Source organism: Takifugu rubripes, chromosome 8 (genome assembly GCF_901000725.2).
Source record: "Takifugu rubripes chromosome 8, fTakRub1.2, whole genome shotgun sequence".
Lineage (NCBI taxonomy): Eukaryota > Metazoa > Chordata > Actinopteri > Tetraodontiformes > Tetraodontidae > Takifugu > Takifugu rubripes.
In genome coordinates this window covers 7,098,991-7,117,345 of record NC_042292.1, presented here as the reverse complement: position 1 = coordinate 7,117,345, position 18,355 = coordinate 7,098,991, and the positions used below count along the sequence as shown (strand labels likewise).

Below are 18,355 nucleotides of genomic sequence, written 5' to 3'. Positions count from 1 at the left end.
ATGGATGGATGGATGGATGGATGGATGGACGGATGGATGGACGGATGGACAGACGGATGGATGGACTTGACTGAGTCATGTTGTCGTCAGATTTATGTGGTTGGGTGTTCTTTTTTTACAAAGGGTGAAACTTTTGGGAAATGAAATATTTTGTTCCTTCTCGTGATGTTGCAATGTTCCAGGGCTGTTCTGTTTTTGTGTTCTCACGCCCTAAGGTTTGAAATAAGATTTAGGTTTTATTGTAAAGCTCATTGCTCTGAGACGTTGATAAAGTCACACTTAGAAAGAAAAAATGAGGTTAATGAAAAGGGACAAAGTGGAGTCCTCCATCTCTTCAAATGTATTTCCTTTATCTCCCCATTTGTCTCCATAAATAACACAAATAACTCTCAGCTTCACTCTAAACCATGTTGATTCTGATCCATCAGCACTGCAACACAAAGGCTCCACAGGGACCTGTGACAGTATGTTGAAAAGGCCTCTAATAAGAACTGCGCATAATTTATTAAAAAACTTTTTTTTTAAAAAAAAACGGTGTATTTTTTAAGCCTGAAATATAATTACAAAATCTATAACAAACAATTATTTTCCTGTCATCACCTGCTTTGATTTCTTGAATAAACTAACATGTTTTCTTCCTTTAAAAAAAATAAAACGACTGAAAATACTAGTTCAACGGCTGCGCTGTGAAACATGCCAAAATAACTCATTATCGTACCACTGCAAAGGAGATTATGAATTCTATAAGTTAGTTGTCTGGTTGAAAACACGTTATCTTTGGGTAAACGTTTGTTATTTGGCTTTTTAAAAAACACAACAACAAAGCTAAATGCTGCATTTATAAGCCCACCGGAGTGGTATATTTCTATTTACATACACACTTATGACATATATATTTATCTCTCAGGCAGCGTTGTGGCCAGCTTCATCTCATGGGGTCTTCAGTTGAAAGTACGCGGAAGTGACAGGCGGAAGTAGCCCCGGCGGAAGCGGTCTGGTCAGCTAAGGGAGGAAGCAATTGCTGAATTTTCATTTTGTCGCATAGGAGTTGATTCCCCCCTTTCTTTGACACCGGCTCCAGCTGCGATGATCCTGTTAGAAATCAATAACCGCATTATAGAAGAGACGCTGTCGCTAAAATTCGACGGCGCATCCAACGGGTGAGAAATCATTGTTGCACCTGGCTAGCATTGCTAACTCAAACTAGCTTCCCTTCAAACGATGGAATGAAGATCAGAGTCACAATTACTCAAACATGGGATGTTCTAAATGCAATTTATAGACATTTGCATGTATATATGCATACATTAACTAAGCTTCTGTTTTTGTTTTCGAAAAATTAAAATTTAGATCACGGATTAATATTCCGTACGGCCGTGACTGGGTGTCGTAAAGCTAGGGTGTGTCTACATTGTCCGTTCGACACAAAAACGGATATCTAAACGAATTTATGATTCTTGATAGTGTTTATTCTGAAGTTGACATAAAGAAACCCACATATTTCTGAGTTAAGCGCATTACCAAAATCGCACCTTAAATGTTTTTTGAAGATATTCGATGTTCCATGTTTAAAATGATAGCTGTGGCTAGCTTTTCCTTGCATTTAGGACATTACAAAAAGTTACATGTTTGTGCTACAACTTGGGTTGATTTTGGTCAAGGCATATAATCTGTAGGAATACGTATATCTTTGAAAGGGCAAGGATGTCAGTGGCAGCACTATTAAAAGTGTGATACCTCCCAAATCACTTTACAACATCTAATGTAAATGTGAAAACTTCGCTTTCCTAGTCTACGTGTGAAACAGCTGCGACGTGCTATCTCGGTGTCTCACCCACTTCCGCATTTTTGGAAGCATGCTGGGTCAAGTCTGTTTCCAGTAAACAGCCAGCAGCAGCTCCTTTCTCCATGCACAATATGCCATTTTAACAAACTGCGCAAAAATTCATGACATTTGGCCGTTTGTGAATTTTCCTTAGCTTCCAGTTCCTATGTGTCAAGTAAACAAATCACTACTGATATACAGTAGTGTTGGGTTTTAAGCGGATGTGAAAATCACAAGTACATTTTGTGTGTCTTAGATTGATCTATAGGAAATACTTTCTAGAAATTGTCAAATCCTATTTTAAAAGCATTCCACTTCCATACAGCAGCCAAAGCGCATGTGCTTACATGTCAGGAAAACAAACTTTGGATCAGAAAAAATGTATTTCTAATACAGTGAAGTTATTTCTTCTTACATTGGCGACAAGATGTGTTGAGATCAATTAACCACATGCAAGTTTACATTATTTCATTCTTGACATTTTGTGATTTTTACATATTTATCTTTGCAGAACTAAGCCAGAGGCTGTTGATGTGACATTTGCAGGTGAGAAAAAACAAATCTGGAGAGTTGCATCTATATAGGTTAATTTGAACCTATTGCACTTATGTCTGAAAGCTTGTTTTGAAATGTTTATTGGAAATACTGAGGCTTCATATTAGAAGGGGTAGTATCTTCCAACCCTGCCAGTAATCACTGCTGGGTAATACACAGTATTATATCCCTAGTGTCAGTTTGACTGAAATAAGCTCATGGTTGTGACGTGAATCCAGGTTGTGAATTAGTATGATGCATTTTTATTTATACTTAACGTCAGTAACATAATGATTCATGTGTTGTTGCTCATTTGTCACCTGTTCATCTCTGCCACAGATTTTGATGGCGTCTTGTATCACATCTCCAACCCCAATGGGGATAAAACTAAAGTGATGGTTAGCATCTCCCTGAAGTTCTACAAGGAGCTGCAGGAGCATGGAGCTGACGAGGTGAGGCGCACAATCAAATGTGGGCTGTGGGGTGGAAAATAAGCCCGACCCACTATTGTGTCTCCGTGGTTTCAAATTTTAAGCCATCTCTGGCATCATATTTATATTTTTCTGTAAGAATCAAAACAGAATGATGTCATGATGATGCCTGCACACACCCTGAAGCACCGCAAGGCCTGTGTTGCCTTGTAAGGGAAGGAGCAGCTGCTGAGGCTCATAGTGGTAACAGGAAGTGAGTTTGGGTGAGGAAGTGTGCTGTTTGTGAACAGCAGAAGCTGCATATGAATGACCTGGCTTCCATCCAGCCTCGTAGCAGCGTCTCATTGAAAGGTTAAATATTTCAGCAGTGTCAGTTCTCCAAACTAAAATGTATATTTGCAAAGCCTTTTATGATCAATTTGTAGATATTTTTTTAAAAAAACTTTTTGCTAACACAGGCTGTTCAAATTGAAATGTGCCAGACTTAAAAACATATGTCCACTGTCAATGGTGACATTTGTTGAGGTGTCACGGACATATTTTGAATTCAGTCTGCTTGTTGTTGTGAGCCTGCTTCATTCCTGAGTGAAGGGTATCTATTATAACCCCCAGTGATAACAGGTTATAACCTCCCTTTCTTTTCCATCAAGTTGCTGGCTTTTTGCATGTAAAATAAAGCCCATCCTAAAATATACATCAAACTGAATTATATTCTGAGACAATGTAAAAGAAAAAAATCGACTGTAGGCATCCCCATGACTTCAACTGACCGTTGGAGGCATTATCAGCCTATAAAGGTAGTCTAAGATAAGAGTCATTATGTAACGACATAAAATCTGAGACACACAACAGTGATTATGTTTAGAAAAATCTGACCACAAGTACGTTTTGCTTTTTTACATTTCAGTTACTCAAGAGGCTGTATGGGAATTTCCTGGTTCCAGCAGAGGCTGGTGAGTATTCTCAATCCCAGTCTCCTGGATGTCATTCCATCTTTCTGCATTTGCTCTTCTGTGGTCAACTGCAGTGTATGTAAATATATATGCAGATGACTATATAACCTTTTACTCTGAATAGGCTATAATGTATCCCTCCTCTACGACCTGGAGGCCCTGCCAGCCAACAAAGATGAGGCTGTCCACCAGGCAGGGATGCTGAAAAGGAACTGTTTTGCCTCTGTGTTTGAAAAGTATTTCAAGTTCCAGGAAGAGGGTAAAGAGGGCGAGCAGAGGGCAGTGGTCCACTACAGAGACGATGAGTCCATGTACGTGTAGCTGCGAGCGCACCAGGATCGCACGCTCGCTTCTGTTGTCATTCTAATGTGACTTGAATCCCTCTGGTTTGTCAGGTATGTGGAAGCCAAGAAAGACAGAGTGACTGTGGTCTTCAGCACGGTGTTTAAAGACGATGACGACGTCATCATTGGCAAAGTTTTCATGCAGGTGAGGAGGTAGTCAGACATGTGCTGACGAAATTCTCTTCTTGTCCTCCGCCTGCTTTAAACTCCCCAATTATGCCAGTATGTGATGTTAAGCGTTATCTGTTTGTAGGAATTCAAAGAGGGGCGACGAGCCAGCCACACCGCCCCGCAGGTGTTGTTCAGCCACAGGGAGCCCCCGCTGGAGCTGAAGGACACGGACGCCGCTGTCGGGGACAACATCGGATACATCACCTTTGGTGAGATCCCGTGATTTTTGTTTTGTTGATCTTTAATCTTCATTTTTTTTGTGGTTAATCGTCATGCTGATGCCTCGTGTTTTCAGTCCTGTTCCCTCGTCACACCAATGCCAATGCCAGAGACAACACCATCAACCTCATTCACACCTTCAGGGACTACCTGCACTACCACATAAAGTGCTCCAAGGTCAGCCCAACACACACACTATCACAACCAGTCACTACGGGTACTTGACACTCCAATAAATGAATAATTGTGTCGAGCCAACCTCAACTGGACAACTGAAGCGCATGTAAACGCGTTCAATGTGCAGTCATTGTGATGGGATATCGTTATGTTCCTGTATGTTTATGCCCTAAATGGATTTACCTACAACATGGATAAAAAGCTGTCCAATTATACGACTATCCACCTGTTCATCCATCTGTTGTTCAAAATGCTGGTCTTCAGCCTGACTCTGTTGCTTGTGAACTGGGTCAAGGGACGACAGGACCTTCATGTCCAGCTCTGAGTATAGCTCGTTGAAGCTATGAACATACTCAGTGTTCTCTTTTGAAATGGATCCACCACAACAACAACATTGGTCTTCAGCTTGAGACTAATCTCTCAGGTCTGACTGGCTTTGCGAATATGCAGCAGCCATGTGTGGAACTCTTAATTTGACGGTGGCATTTTGATGATGGTCTGTTTCACTCACCACTTAAAGACTTAAAACCACAGTTGTCATAATGGTCTGGCTTTCTGAAGCTCTTGCAGGTTTTTCTGGTGAATTGTAAACCCTGAGCAGTTGTAAATCCTAATCAAATAGCTGATCAGATGACTAACATTTCAGAGGAAGCCTGCGGCTCCTGCGCTGTGTCGCAAGTGTCTGGTAAGCAGACCGCAGATAATGTAGTTGGCTGTCAGGTTTGTTTCCCCCGAGACAATAGGAGCCTGTGTGAGTGACAGCCATGGGCGGGTTTCGCTTGCCAACACACAACTTATCGTCCCGCTATGTTCTTGTACCTGATTTTGCTGCACCTGTCAGCAATTATCCACATCTGACAAGCATCTTTTTTATCCCCAAGGCCTACATCCACACACGTATGAGGGCCAAGACATCCGACTTCCTCAAAGTGTTGAACCGAGCTCGACCCGACGCAGAGAAGAAAGAGATGAAGACCATCTCGTAAGTAGCTGCCCATACCACTGTAAACTGCAAATTAGTGCGTGCTTTTGGTTCCAAGGCATCGGTGTCAGACTGGCACCCTCCCACCCTGAGACGACATGGCTTCCTTCTGACGACATATGTTTGGCCACATACATGCAAACTTCAACGCGACGGGTGTGTCGAGACAGCAGGATGGCAATTAAAGTCGGTCTTGGGGCCAAATCCGATGCACGTCTCTTTATCTTTGTGTGTTTTTGGGGCGTGTGGCTCTGCCTCCTGACTGCAGAGTGTCTGTGGAGTGACTCAGAAAGGAATGTATTTTTACAGTTCTCTGCTTTGTTCAGTCCTCCCAGTTTTTAGCCTTTTTATCTGTGATTGGGGGGAAATGTATTCCTCTGAACACCGCAAGCAGGTGTTCTAGACTTAAGGACGCCGCGCAGCTGCGTACACATGAAACATGTTGTTAAAGAGAACAAGCCTCTCTGTGCTGTCGTCGTGACCTGGCTCCTGTCCAAACACAACCACATTCCACGTCGCGGTATCAGCGGTTCATTAGATTTATCCCGAGCAGATTGGTTGTCTGTATACCACATAAGCATGTCGGCAGCGAAGGCCTTCGCCGCCAGTTTGATGCAAACAAGCGGTACACCCTGCCCAGATGCATCTATTGATACAGCAAAAGCAAGTGTTATACGGTGGGAATGATTGTGCACAGCCGAGCAGGCGTTTTGTCTAACGAGGACTTAATCGACTTAATGGTTTTTTTATTTTTTCCTTCCAGTGGAAAGACCTTCTCCCGCTGAGGCTGACTCCAACCATTAAAATTTCAAAGCCCCTTATGGAAACGCCAAAATGCGCTACACTGAGACTTGACTCCTCTTGTGATTGGACTCGAGGACCCCCCCCCCACCATTCATCTTCCAAAAACCCCCCTTGTCTTTTTGTTTTGTTTTGTTTTTTTATTTTGTTTTTTTTAAAGACAAAAATCATTGTTGGTTGTGGAAGGCCGTGGCTCAAGGTGGATAAAACTGGGCATTCCTTGCTTTGCATAGTAAAGAGAATTATTAGTCCTCTAAAAATAAATATATATTATGAGAAAAATCTGAATTTTTGATACGATATCTTTCCATATGGTACTCCTGCTTGCCCCTCTTCTCGAACTATCCGAGTGCCGGATGATTTCGGACCTTTGTTTCTCCCTCTCTGTGCTTTCTTGTCGTCTGTACCGTCATCATTTGGAAAACAAAATAAAGTCAAACAATCACCAAATGGCCCCCCCGTCTCACTTTTATCTCAATGGTTTTACCATTCGATGTCAAGCAGTCATAAATTTCTGGTTTCCTTTGTACAGTGACAGGTGCTACAAACATATCAAGCTTTTTATGTTTCTGGGGTCAGAATAAATAATTACTACTGATATGACATCAGCACATTAACTACACTGCCCCCGCAGCCATAAAATACGTAAATATTGGTGTGTGTGTGTGTGTGCTGTAACAGTGCTCCATTGTGTTTCTACAGGGGCCCAAAGTGGAACAATTTGCAGTAATAACAGTTTAAAATGTTAATTCCTAAATGTGTAAAACAACACAAAAAAAATCTTCCTAGTTTAGTTTGCTCCCTTGACACCACCGAAGGAGGGGACTGATGACCCCCTCTGACTGCTGCGTTGTTTATATTATCAGAATTGACGACTTTCACATAAATATTTTTTAAATTGATGAAACACGGCCATTGAGCATATTTAGATTTAAAGACTTTATTTGTTGACACCAGACGATGCACAAGTGTTTTTGAAAGCAACAAGTCGAGACTTTGTAGTGAATGCAATGATCAGGCCTCTTCAATGGCAGGTTTTTCTTCTTCTTCCTCAGATGAGGATGAAGAGGAGGAAGAGGATGCAGAAGAATCATTTTTTTCCTTTTTTGTCTCCATGGGGGGGCCGTTATGCTGTGCAGCAGCATCCTCACACAGCATGTCAGGCAGTTCAGCCCTGGGGTCTCCGGGGGGTGCAGAGTTGGAGGGAGGGGCATCTTTCTGCTTCACACTGGCTTCATCCTGTGCAACGATCATCTGGTTTTTAGGCTTGTGCTCCTCTGGAAGAAGAAAAAAGCACATCTACAGTTAATGTGACAAGAATAACAATGAGATTTTCCATCGAGGTCCTCGACGAAGCGTTTAGTTTTGTGCAACATGGTGGTGGGATTACATCTTAAACAGTGAGTGAGGTGCAGTTTAGTACTCCAGATGAGAAGATCTGACCACCCCACGTCTCGTTGACTCAAACCTGACATGTCCCAAACTGCCAAATGTTTGACGTCTACCCTCGAGTGACCTGGGCTGAACCGGCGCAAGTTGCTGCTGCTTGAGTTGGGTATCGGTTTTGGTGCAATGCTAGGCTAACAAGCAAATGGTGGAAACGATCTTCTCATTCGGATCTTATAGGAAAGTGCATTCACAGAGGCGATCTCAAGAAAGAAAGGTCAGGGTTTGATTTCAAATGTATCACGTTTACAAATCCATTGACAGATTTCAGATCCTGGAGTGCAACAACATTGAAGTGTGACTTCCCAGAAATTACACATGCAGGAATATGCTGCGAGATTTATCCGGTCAGTAGTTTGTCCATCGGAACCAGAACTTACCTTGCAGCAGGACATCCTCTAAAGAAAAGTCCAAGCTGTCGGGGAGGGAAAAAGGGACAAACATGCTAACGTACCAAGCGGAGAACGGGTCTGACTTAAGTTTGTGCCCCCCCCCCACCCCACCAGAACAATTTTAGCCTTTAGCAAGTTTAGGATTTGCCTGGAGGTACAGCCGCATCGTTTAATTTCAACAAGCACAGCCGAGAGCCTGGAAACCGGGGAGTAACAACTTGAAAGCATTTGCAACATGTTGAACTATGCTAACCTGAGGCGCAGGATTTATTCTCACCTCTCATTGTCAGCGGTCATGCCGTGGATCAGCAGCTGGTAGTTATTGATTTCTGCCTCCAGCTTCATCTTGACGCACAGCAGGTTCTTGTTGATTTCCACCTGGCGCTCCACCTGTGACCTCACCTTCCTCAGCTCCGACTCCAGGTCCAGTAGCATCTTGTTGAGGGGGGCCTGGTGTTGCTGATACTCACATTTGGCGTTCAGTAGGCTCTCCTCCAGATTTCTGATCTGTAAGAGAGGAAAGAGAGAGAGAGTTTTCTGCCTATTTCTGCCTTTTTTCTGGTCTCTTTCTGGTGGATCACCTAATAAACACACCTACATGAGGAACACCTCAGGTGGCGTCTCAAAGATTGAGGACTTCCCTCAAGTAAGGTTGCATGTTTCCAGTGTAATGACACAGCAGCAGGAATGTTCTAAAGGTCTGGTTGACCGTGCATGCAGGTGTGTACATGTGTTCCTACCATGGCCTGGATGCTCTGGATCCTAATATCCAAGGTTTGCTTCTGCTTTAGGAGCTCTTTCAGGTCCTTCTTTCCAGACAGCAGAGTCTCGTTGTTTTGGGCCTCCACCACTTTGATGTTTTCAAACTGGAGAGAAAGAGAAGATGGTGAAACCCCTACGAAGAACAACGTGCAGAGAAAGCCACGTCTGCTGGGCTGGTACCTCGTTCTGGTACCAGTCTTCGGTGTCCTTCAGATTCTTTTTGCCCAGGTTGTCGTACTGGTGGCGGATGTTGTTGAGCATGATGGCCAGGTTGGAGTTGTGAGAGTCGATCTCCACCTTCACCTCGGAGTCTCTGATCTTCTCACACAGGTCCTCCACCTCCTGGAAGAGGCGCAGCGGGGATGCTCACACGTTTCAGCCCACATTGTTCAGCCAACCCGGCCCGCTTGGGTCACACTTACGTCCTTGTGGTCCTGGTTGAGTCGCTCCAGCTCCTCCTTCACCAAATCGATTTCCTTCTGCGTCTGCTGGCGGTTCAGTTTGGTGTCCTCGTAGGTCTTCTTGAGATTGACCACCTCCTTTTCCAACACCTTCCTGGCCTTTATCTCGTCATCCAGCCTGCACACAAATCAGCTCAGCACAGAATATACACCAGAGGCCATGTTTTACACTGGGAAATGATATTCTGTGTGCGATGTACTTGTTTTTGAGGTCTTCTTCAGCTAGTTTGGCATTGTCAATCTGGAGCAACAGTGTGGCATTGTCCATGGTGACATCCTTCACCTACACAGAGAAATCCACATCATCACACCACACTCCGGATTAATAAATTAATTCATTCGGATTTTATTTCTGATGACCCACCTGCTTCTTGAGGCCCTCCAGTGGTTTCTCGATCTCATCCCAGTCTCGTCCCTTGGGTGTCTTCCTCTTTGCCAGTATCTCGTCGATCTCTCTCTCCAGGTCGCCGTTCTCATTCTCCAGCCTCTTCACCTTGCCAAGGTAGCCGGACAGTCGGTCGTTCAGACCCCGCAGTGTCTGCTTGACGTCCACGGGGGCGTCAGCGGCGGCCGGAGGTGCGGACGCGGTGGGTTTGGCTTGATCCACCGCCGGATGGTCCCTCTCGTCCTTGCGCAGCATGCTTCGCAGCCCCTGCAGGCTGGACACGGACGCCCTGGACCCCCTTCCTCCGGCTCCACCGAACATACTGGCAGCGGTGTTTGAGGGCATGGTTGCGGTGCGGGTAATAAGTGGTTCAGCCTAGAGAATCACCTGGATGTTGCCGGCGCAGGTGGATTTTATACACCTTTTTATGCGTCATTCCGCCCCCTGTTGATGCCATTGGTCTATACAAAGTAGTAAAAGGCGAAATTCAGGTATTTCGTGTCGGCTTTTTTAATTTTCTACCCGTGTTGCAGCTCCAGCTCTCCTTTGATTGGACCCTGTAGAATTTTGAGGAGGTGATGTCTGGTCCTCACCCACCTTAAAAGCAGGTGTTCCAGAGAGGATGCAGGTACAGGACGCAGACTGCACATCTGTCCACGTTCCGAGGATCCTGCTGCAAGCTGCAACATGCTCAGACCGAGAGAATACAGCAGCCGGTCCTATAACCCCAGAGGGACCGGACCCAGCAAAAGTTACCCGACCGCCAACAAATCCAGGGAGAAGGATGACATGGTGGGACTCAACGACAAGTTCGTCCAGCTGATTGATAAGGTTTGTATGACCATACAAGTGTATTATTATTAATATTACTACTAGTAATAGTATAATGCTTATTATTATTATCATTATTATCACTATCATTATTATTTTTATTATTATTATTATTATTATTAGTAGTAGTAGTAGTAGTAGTAGTAGTAGTAGTAGTAGTAGTATAATGCTTATTATTATTATTATTATTATTATTAGTAGTAGTAGTAGTAGTAGTATAATGCTTATTATTATTATTATTATTAGTAGTAGTAGTAGTAGTAGTAGTAGTAGTATAATGCTTATTATTATTATTATTATTATTATTGTTATTGTTATTATTATTAGGAGCCAAGCACCGACTGGCGGAGGTTTATTAGTTATTTATTAGTTTTATTTTCAGTTGTTTTTGTCTCCACTGCCTGAAGGTGCTTCAAAACTCGAGAAAGTTTGCCCGACACCTCAAAAGGAAGCTATACATTTATGTATTTTAGGGGTCCCGGGCACAGACGTCCAGAAATGGCTCTTGGCCGCCACCTATTTTCGGAGAAGCCCCGGGTATGGGACATTAAACTTGGTGGGGTTATTTAGTGTACAAAGATACAGAAAAAAGTCTCCTGGAGCCATGACACACGGGAAGTGCGCCATTTTCATTTGAAAATGCGATTTTGACCACATTTTTGTAGGTTTCAGACCTGGTACTTGAGCAAACTCTTTTTAAAGAGCTTTTATGGGATCATCTTTATATTTCAACTGTGCAATTTGGAGACGGGCGATGTTAATTTGTGAAGCTTATTAATGTTGATGTCTGGCCATAAACCAGGAAGTGGTTGTCATTGGGACATAAGTTGTTGAATCGGCGCCAATGGTCACGTGTGTGATTGCGGCCTGGACCTGAGCAAAATTAATATGCGGTTGTTCGTTTAGCGCCACCTGCTGGCAACAGAAAAAGTCATGTTTTGCATTCTGATGGCTGCTCCGAGTGTGTTTAGTACATTCATCTTAAACCTGGTGAGGAAGTCAACGAGACCTTGATGGGTCAGAGGGTATTGCCATGAATGAAAAAGGTTTGACCAGGATTCCACCCAAAAGCCATACATTTCAATAATTTCTTTGTTATAGCGCCACCTAGATATGGCGGGCTGTAAATCAGACACAAGCTGTCAAAATAGGCTCATGGTTGCTATTTATGAACGCTGTCTCAGTCTGAACATCCATACTGTATATACGCAGCAATATTCTATTACAGTTAGAGCGCCGCCTCCTGGTAACATAATCATTATTATTATTATTACAATAATAATAGTTCTTCTTCTTATTATTATTTTTATTATTATTATTATTATTATTCTTATTATTATTATTATTACTATATCGTGTTTCTTTTAGGGAATTGACGTTTTTTTATATATATAAATAACAAGCTCAGCCGTTATTATTGAAGTAAATGTTAATTACTGGGCAACACGGTATTTTGGAAAAAAAAACTGGAAAAAAAAACCCAACTTAGAGTTACAACACTTACATGTAACGTAAAGTTTATCATAAAGCACGCACACGATCGTGCAGCCGTATGAAAAAACGAATGGATGTATGCAGATTTGGCGCCACCTTGTGGACAATTACATAATTATTTTGAGGTACTGCATCTTCAGTTGATTTAGAAGAAAAACAAAAGGAAATCGGTCACGTGGTATTTTAATTAAGCATTTATTTTGCTGAATAGATTAAATATCTGGACTTTCACTTCTGTGCGTGTTGAAGGTGAAACATCTGGAAGATGAGAACAAAAAGCTGGAGACCAAGCTAAAGATCCTCAAGGAGCATGAGCAGTACGGGTCCAAAATCGATGACATCGTCCCACACCTGGCGAATGAGCTGGAGGAGCAGGTGGAGAACCTAATCCAGGACCAAGAGAATCTGAAAGCTGAGCTCCTCAAGAAGGAGGAGGAGGTGGAGGACACCAGGAAGAAGTGAGTGGGGGTGAGGATAGCTTCACCCAGTGATGCCTATGGAGCTCCCAAAGTGTTTTGTTTGATTCCTTCATTTTAGGTACGAAAATGAGTTGCTGAAGAAAGCTGAGCTGGAAAATGAGTTTGTCCTCAGCAAAAAGGTGAATAGATTCTTCCGCCATGTCTATTCTTTCTAAAACATGGAAACCATTAATTCTTTCATCCGTATGCATGTATGCGCACACACAAGGATGTAGATGATGGTCATCTGAGGGCCGTGGAACAGGTGCTGGAGCTGGAGGACCTGATAGGAGAACTGGATTTGCGTAGAGTCGGTTATGATGAGGTAATACTCAGAAAAACCAACGCTTTCAAGATAATGTATCCTGCAGACATCAGAAAGATGGTCCTGTCTGCTGCCTGCAGGAGATCAAGGAGCTGGAATCTCAAGTCCAGAATGTGACAGTCGTCTTAAAAGATAACGGCACGCGCTCTCTGGACATGGACAACATAGTCGAGAGCTACAAGACTCAGTACGCTAACATGGCAACGCGTTCTAGGGAGGACGTGGAGTATTGGAACAAGAAGAAGGTGAGGAAAAGGATCTCAGACATAGCACAGACATGAAAAGCTTCTTCAGCGTCACCCCCCTCCTCTAGATGGACACCATGGTCTTCAATGCAGGACAGCGTGAGCAGGAGGTGCGTGACTTAAAGAGGGACGTGGCAGATTTGATGCGCCACATCCAGAGGTTGAACGCGGAACTGGAGGCCCAGCTGAGGAAGGTCTGTCTCTCAGTCCAGGCCAGTAGCTGCAGATTTTGTCCTTCATCCATCAGCTTGAACCTCGATTTTGCCCGTCAGGAAGAGGCCCTGCAAAAGGAAATCCTCGAGACCAGGGCGGAGGGGGACGGACAGGTGCAAAAGACCCGCGATGACATCGCGCAGCTGGAGGAGGCCTTGAAGAGAGCCAAGCAGGATCTGGCTGGACAGATCTGTGAGTACCAAGAGCTGATGAACCTCAAACTGGCCCTGGACATCGAGATCGCCACCTACCGAAAGCTGCTGGAGGGCGAAGAGCAGAGGTACGCAGGCGCCCTGTCAGTAGTTCCATTTCATCACGTTGGTGCTAACATCGCTTTCTGCTCTGCTTCTATCAAGGATGAACGGCCTTCTGCATGCAGGTAAGAACCAGCCTGAGGAGCGTAGCAGCTGTTAAGCTCCAGCAACCTGGAGTGGAGCTGGACAGGAAGCAAACTGAGCGCATGACTTTGGCTTTTGTGTTTCCTCTCACACTAACATGAGGCTCTCTTACACTCAGATGTCTAAAAACAAACAAAACGAAACACAATTACCGGCCAGAGAAGCTGCAGGACCCCCCCCCACCACCATCCGATGAATGCTCCATCCTGGTTTGGGCGCCCCTCCCCCTCCCAAAATCCCTGCTGGTCTGCGTGGAAGTGGTGTCGGAAGGTTCCCATTACACCTGACATTTGCGCTTCTGTGTTTGCACGTCCACAAAAAGTGAAATAAGAGAAGTCAAATTAAATGAAAGAAGAATGACAGAGCTCCTTGTTTACCTGGCAAATTTAGAATGCAAAATAAAACATTAGCCCGCCCTGCTTGTGTCAAACAGTATCTTTCTTCTTTGCCTGCGGTGTCCAGAGAAGCAGAAGACCGTCTCAGGGTAGAAAGACTCCAGGAAATAAAGCTTAAAAATGGAATTTCTGTCATAAATGGTACGCTCTGTTCTCAGGGTTCTATGGAGGGACTTAAGACGACCTGCGACTCCCTCAGCTCTTGTCTCCTTCGACCTTAGTGACGTACTTCAGTGTGTTTGTGATGGGCTTCCTAATTAACAGACATCAGTAATTATGAGCTGGAGTCCGACAGTCGCGCGCTTGCTTCGCTTTTGTCCTCCTACTCTTCCTGGACACGGAGGGACATGAGGCTGTGATGTGGAAAATGGCCTGAGCGGGAGGGAACGCCGTGCAGCCTACCTGCGGGTGATGTCCTCGCTCAGCTCTTTAATTGGATTGGAGCGTGTTTTTCCACCTTTGCCGGCTGTCTTTGCCGCCCACATCCTGTCTGGAGACGTTAAAAACTACAGACACGTACGGTAACACAGATTCTCCATTTAATCGAGTTGCACACATTTAACCTTCCGGTCACATTTATCTGAGGAAGTCGGAAACATGAAACAATCTGACTGGTTTTTGCATTTTGGTGGCAGCCTGAGACCTCTCTAGTTTCAGCTAAATACACACCAGTAAAGGAATAAAATAAACACTGCAAACAGGTGGTTGACAGATGGAGAGAAGCTTCTAAATCAACTTGTTTTTGATCTCAGATGGGCTGGATGACTAATAAAATATCATCATCTATTAAGATTGAGACCCTCAAATGTATCTGTAATGTTTTGGTAAATCATATTTGGGATTCGTCCCACTGGAGTGGACCCTCGGGGGGGCGGCTCTGGCCCGTGGGCCTAAAGTTCAACCCCCCTGCTTTAAACTAAGGTCCGGAGGCAAAGGGACAAGGACACGGTGACACAGTTCTGGCTTTGAAGCATATTTGCAGAATGTATAATGGTGATACGAGGGGATAATTAAAGATATTGTACCCGCTGCTGGCGGTGTGTTTGAGTTGGTGCGTTTGAGAGGCTCTGCTGAGCCACCGATGTTGTTCGTGTTGTTTGAGAGCATCAAATTACACCAACGTTTGTGAAGGCAACACACAGCCACATGTCCAGAGGGTAAAGCTGGAGAATGGTGTAATTCAGGGGCAGATCAAGTCCAATATAATCGATGAAATTTGAAATTAAAATCCAGCCTGATGGGGCAAGCTAATGCCTGAACCAAGGTTAAAACCAAAACAAAAAAGGTGGCGTGAAACAAATCGAACCACAGGGGTTGGGATTAAGTGTGTCAGGATTAATCTTTGAAGGTTTAATCTGAAACGACGAGTTAAAGGCATCAGGAAAGCTGGACCGGACGGCCGGTGAAACAGTCAATGACAATGTGTTTTTTCACTGCTACGCGACATTTCCACCTGCGTGCGCTGATCAATAAACCACGGGCACGAGCGGAAACATCTTAAATAACCAGCGGGACACCATCAGACCGCCACCTCCTCCAAGCCCTGCGTCCCCCGCCCCCACCTGTCTCTCAGTTTCTGGAGAATTTTGTGTGCGGGTTCCGTGTACTGCCTGTTGGCCAGGCCGAGCACCAGCGGCACCACGGCCATGCTCCCGATCCCCGTGCACGACAGCACGATGTGCGTGGTGGAGCTCCACTTGGTGTCGCTGATCAAGAACACGATGCAGACGTGCATGTAGATGAGGTAGGGGACCCAGCAGGCCAGGAAGGTCAAGGACACCGCCACCACGCAGCGGGTGTAGCGCAGGTTCAGCCTGTGCTCCTGCTCGGAGGTCGCATTCCCGCGCTCCACTGAACGATGGAGACGACAAATGTCCCTGAGCTGGCCTCGCGTGATCAGCAAAACGCGGCCGGTCATGGCGGCGATGGTGAGAATGGCGGGCAAGACCAGCCCGTACACCTCCAGGAAGATGAAGGCGTTGGAAAAGACTCGCCTGTAGGAGCAGCACATGGTTCCGTTCGTGGAGCAGTTCGTGAGCGCCGCGGCCTTTTGGCCGTTTTCACAGCAGCCGTTCCAATCCGAGCCGGTCCAGTTGTTCCACCCAAACGAAGGCAGAGAGGCGTAGAGGAGCGGCGGCAGCCAGGCGGCGAGCAACGCCAGGGGACAGCTGCGGTGCATCCACAGGTTGTTGTAATGCAGGGGGTCCACGATGCAGATGTAACGCTCATAGTGCACCATCACCAAGTTCAAAAGGAACGCCAGGAACAGGAAGTTGGGGAAAATGTGAGCCACCATGCAGGAGCTGAAGCTGAGCTCGCGGTTGAGACCCATTAAGGGGATGAAGGGCAGCGCGACGCCGGTGCACAGATCCGCCACGAGCAGGCTGAGGAAGAAGTAGTTGGGCGTGTTGTGGAGCTGGCGGTTCCAGGCGATGCCCAAGATGATGACCACGTTGGCCAGAATGATGGAGGTGGACAGCGGGACGGTGATGGCGTAGATGAGCTGCTCCTCGGAGAGAAAGGAGCGGGAATCGTTGCAGTCCATCCTCGGAGCGGCGAGCGGACTCTGTCCCGTTGGCCAGGCGTTAGTCCCGAGGAGGAACAGTGACCCTGCGGGAGGGAAGGGGCGGCGTTAGGAACTGCAAACGCATCGTGGAGGCGCTTTCAGGCAACAACGTTCTCACGTTCTACTTCAGAATGATCAGATTAAGGAAAAATTCTGTCACTGATGGAACGAGCAGATTGCTTGTAACCAACGACATTTAAGAGTGAGACATTGCACTTCAAAGGACCAGCTAATGAGGCCAATCTGAAAAAATAAAGAAACTTCCTCCATGTTTTAGATAACGCAGCGTCGCCACATCCGCGAGTCCATCAGACAAGAGTTAATGAAGGCTCAAGGTAGCATGAGAGGAGATGTGAGGAGATGTGAAGGCTGAGGGGCGTCTTTGACGCCCGACCAAACACAACATCTCCCCCTCTCTGCGCCTCAGCGCCACAAGTAAGAGGTGACATCACAAATGGATTCCGCCCGTTTCCCAGACACGTCACCTCAGTGGGATCTGTTGATCCCTCGAGGGTGTGATGACACAGAAGATCGTCATATTCTGGATATTTGTTGTGGTGACGATCCAGAATGGGACGAACGGAGATGGGGACGGCGCGAGTGCTTTGTTAGCCAACGGCTGAGATAAGAGAGTGTTAATGGCTTTAAGGACACATCTATTCAATAACTGAACAGCTGGGATTCTGGAGTCACACCTCCCCTCCTGCATCTGTGTATATTTTAGAAACTCACCCACGTCCGGGGGGGTGAAGCTCAATCAAGTTCAGATTTCTGCTTTTGTTTCCTATTTTCTGCCAGCATGTGTATCAATTGAAACACAATTTCCAACAGTGGAATGACAACATAACTGCAGACCGGGACATTATAAGACACAACAGGAACTCTCTAAAGGAGTTCCACACCGTGCTAAAGTCCAGACTTTCCTTAATTTGAGCCTTTTTTGAGCCAATGCTCTCCTTCCCAAACCAGAATGAACTCCAGAGTCTGAACTTTTACCTTGGTGCGAACATTCCAGTCGTGAGTCCTTTCTTCATCCTCCAGTGGGTCATGTCGAAAGAATCCGATTCTTTTCTTGTCTCTTTTCTCCTTTCAGTGAAAACGGGCTGCCTGTTCAAACCCTCGCCACAAACTGGAGGAGAGGCGGCGAGGGGAGCCGGCTCAGTTCCTCTTGATACTTTAAAGGGGAAGTGCACGCTGAATGAGGAGATGGGAGGAGGTACAGGAGCTAATGGAGCTTTTTTTCTTTCCTGGAGGGAGGGTTGCTGGTCATGTCACAGATCAGTGCACGAACATTCGCCCACTGCTGCTTTACCGCCATTGGTGGGGCGATCATCGGGGGACAGGAACAACTGCCCGGAAAATGATTCGAAAACATTCCAGTGTCACATTGATCATCCCGGTATGTGGAGTGGCTTCTCGTCCACCATGGTGCCCTTCAACAGGAGCATCTCCAAGATGTTCAGAAGAAAACAACAACAGGTTGGAGGGTTGCTTCTGGGAGTTGCATGTGCTCCCAGAACCTGAGAGGGATTCCTTCCTTTTCCTCC

The 18,355-nt window shown here is 45.5% G+C and overlaps 4 protein-coding genes across 5 annotated transcripts; 2 read left to right on the top strand and 2 right to left on the bottom strand.

Moving 5' to 3' along the window:
• Nucleotides 1-945: 945 nt before the first annotated feature.
• Nucleotides 946-6,887, top strand: LOC101067101 (actin-related protein 2/3 complex subunit 2). The gene is made up of 10 exons (XM_003966520.3): nucleotides 946-1,160; nucleotides 2,337-2,371; nucleotides 2,699-2,811; nucleotides 3,698-3,743; nucleotides 3,868-4,054; nucleotides 4,139-4,232; nucleotides 4,341-4,467; nucleotides 4,554-4,654; nucleotides 5,536-5,636; nucleotides 6,400-6,887. The coding sequence occupies exons 1-10, from the start codon at nucleotides 1,087-1,089 to the stop codon at nucleotides 6,419-6,421; spliced, it is 900 nt and encodes a 299-aa protein (XP_003966569.1). The 5' UTR covers nucleotides 946-1,086; the 3' UTR covers nucleotides 6,422-6,887.
• Nucleotides 6,888-7,361: 474 nt separating this feature from the next.
• On the bottom strand, nucleotides 7,362-10,256 carry LOC101078379 (keratin, type I cytoskeletal 18-like). Of its 2 annotated transcripts, XM_011606259.2 has the most exons (8): nucleotides 9,863-10,256; nucleotides 9,699-9,781; nucleotides 9,460-9,616; nucleotides 9,218-9,379; nucleotides 9,016-9,141; nucleotides 8,553-8,782; nucleotides 8,264-8,298; nucleotides 7,362-7,714 (listed from the first exon to the last, which is right to left on the bottom strand). In XM_011606259.2, exons 1-8 carry the CDS (start codon nucleotides 10,226-10,228, stop codon nucleotides 7,452-7,454), a joined length of 1,422 nt encoding a protein of 473 aa, XP_011604561.1. In that variant the 5' UTR covers nucleotides 10,229-10,256; the 3' UTR covers nucleotides 7,362-7,451. The 2 variants fall into 2 exon arrangements, with proteins under 2 accessions (XP_011604561.1, XP_003966615.2); XM_003966566.3 differs by lacking the exon at nucleotides 8,264-8,298 and having other exon boundaries at nucleotides 7,562-7,714.
• Nucleotides 10,253-14,263, top strand: LOC101078155 (intermediate filament protein ON3-like). The gene is made up of 9 exons (XM_003966565.3): nucleotides 10,253-10,714; nucleotides 12,458-12,666; nucleotides 12,746-12,806; nucleotides 12,896-12,991; nucleotides 13,072-13,236; nucleotides 13,305-13,430; nucleotides 13,509-13,729; nucleotides 13,806-13,828; nucleotides 13,966-14,263. The coding sequence occupies exons 1-9, from the start codon at nucleotides 10,571-10,573 to the stop codon at nucleotides 13,971-13,973; spliced, it is 1,053 nt and encodes a 350-aa protein (XP_003966614.2). The 5' UTR covers nucleotides 10,253-10,570; the 3' UTR covers nucleotides 13,974-14,263.
• A 458-nt stretch (nucleotides 14,264-14,721) lies between these two features.
• On the bottom strand, nucleotides 14,722-18,355 carry LOC101077932 (G-protein coupled bile acid receptor 1). The gene is made up of 2 exons (XM_003966564.3): nucleotides 17,805-18,355; nucleotides 14,722-16,852 (listed from the first exon to the last, which is right to left on the bottom strand). Exon 2 carries the CDS (start codon nucleotides 16,785-16,787, stop codon nucleotides 15,762-15,764), a length of 1,026 nt encoding a protein of 341 aa, XP_003966613.1. The 5' UTR covers nucleotides 16,788-16,852; nucleotides 17,805-18,355; the 3' UTR covers nucleotides 14,722-15,761.

Coding starts and splice junctions, on each gene's coding strand:
- LOC101077932 (XM_003966564.3), bottom strand. CDS start 16,787: ATGGACTGCAACGATTCCCGCTCCTTTCTCTCCGAGGAGCAGCTCATC.
- LOC101078155 (XM_003966565.3), top strand. CDS start 10,571: ATGCTCAGACCGAGAGAATACAGCAGCCGGTCCTATAACCCCAGAGGG. Junction 12,667..12,745: donor GTGGAGGACACCAGGAAGAA/GTGAGTGGGGGT, acceptor CCTTCATTTTAG/GTACGAAAATGAGTTGCTGA. Junction 13,237..13,304: donor AGTATTGGAACAAGAAGAAG/GTGAGGAAAAGG, acceptor CCCCTCCTCTAG/ATGGACACCATGGTCTTCAA.
- LOC101078379 (XM_011606259.2), bottom strand. CDS start 10,228: ATGCCCTCAAACACCGCTGCCAGTATGTTCGGTGGAGCCGGAGGAAGG. Junction 9,380..9,459: donor TCAACCAGGACCACAAGGAC/GTAAGTGTGACC, acceptor CGCCTCTTCCAG/GAGGTGGAGGACCTGTGTGA. Junction 8,299..8,552: donor ATGACCGCTGACAATGAGAG/GTGAGAATAAAT, acceptor CCTCCCCGACAG/CTTGGACTTTTCTTTAGAGG.
- LOC101067101 (XM_003966520.3), top strand. CDS start 1,087: ATGATCCTGTTAGAAATCAATAACCGCATTATAGAAGAGACGCTGTCG. Junction 1,161..2,336: donor TTCGACGGCGCATCCAACGG/GTGAGAAATCAT, acceptor TTATCTTTGCAG/AACTAAGCCAGAGGCTGTTG. Junction 2,812..3,697: donor AGGAGCATGGAGCTGACGAG/GTGAGGCGCACA, acceptor TTTACATTTCAG/TTACTCAAGAGGCTGTATGG.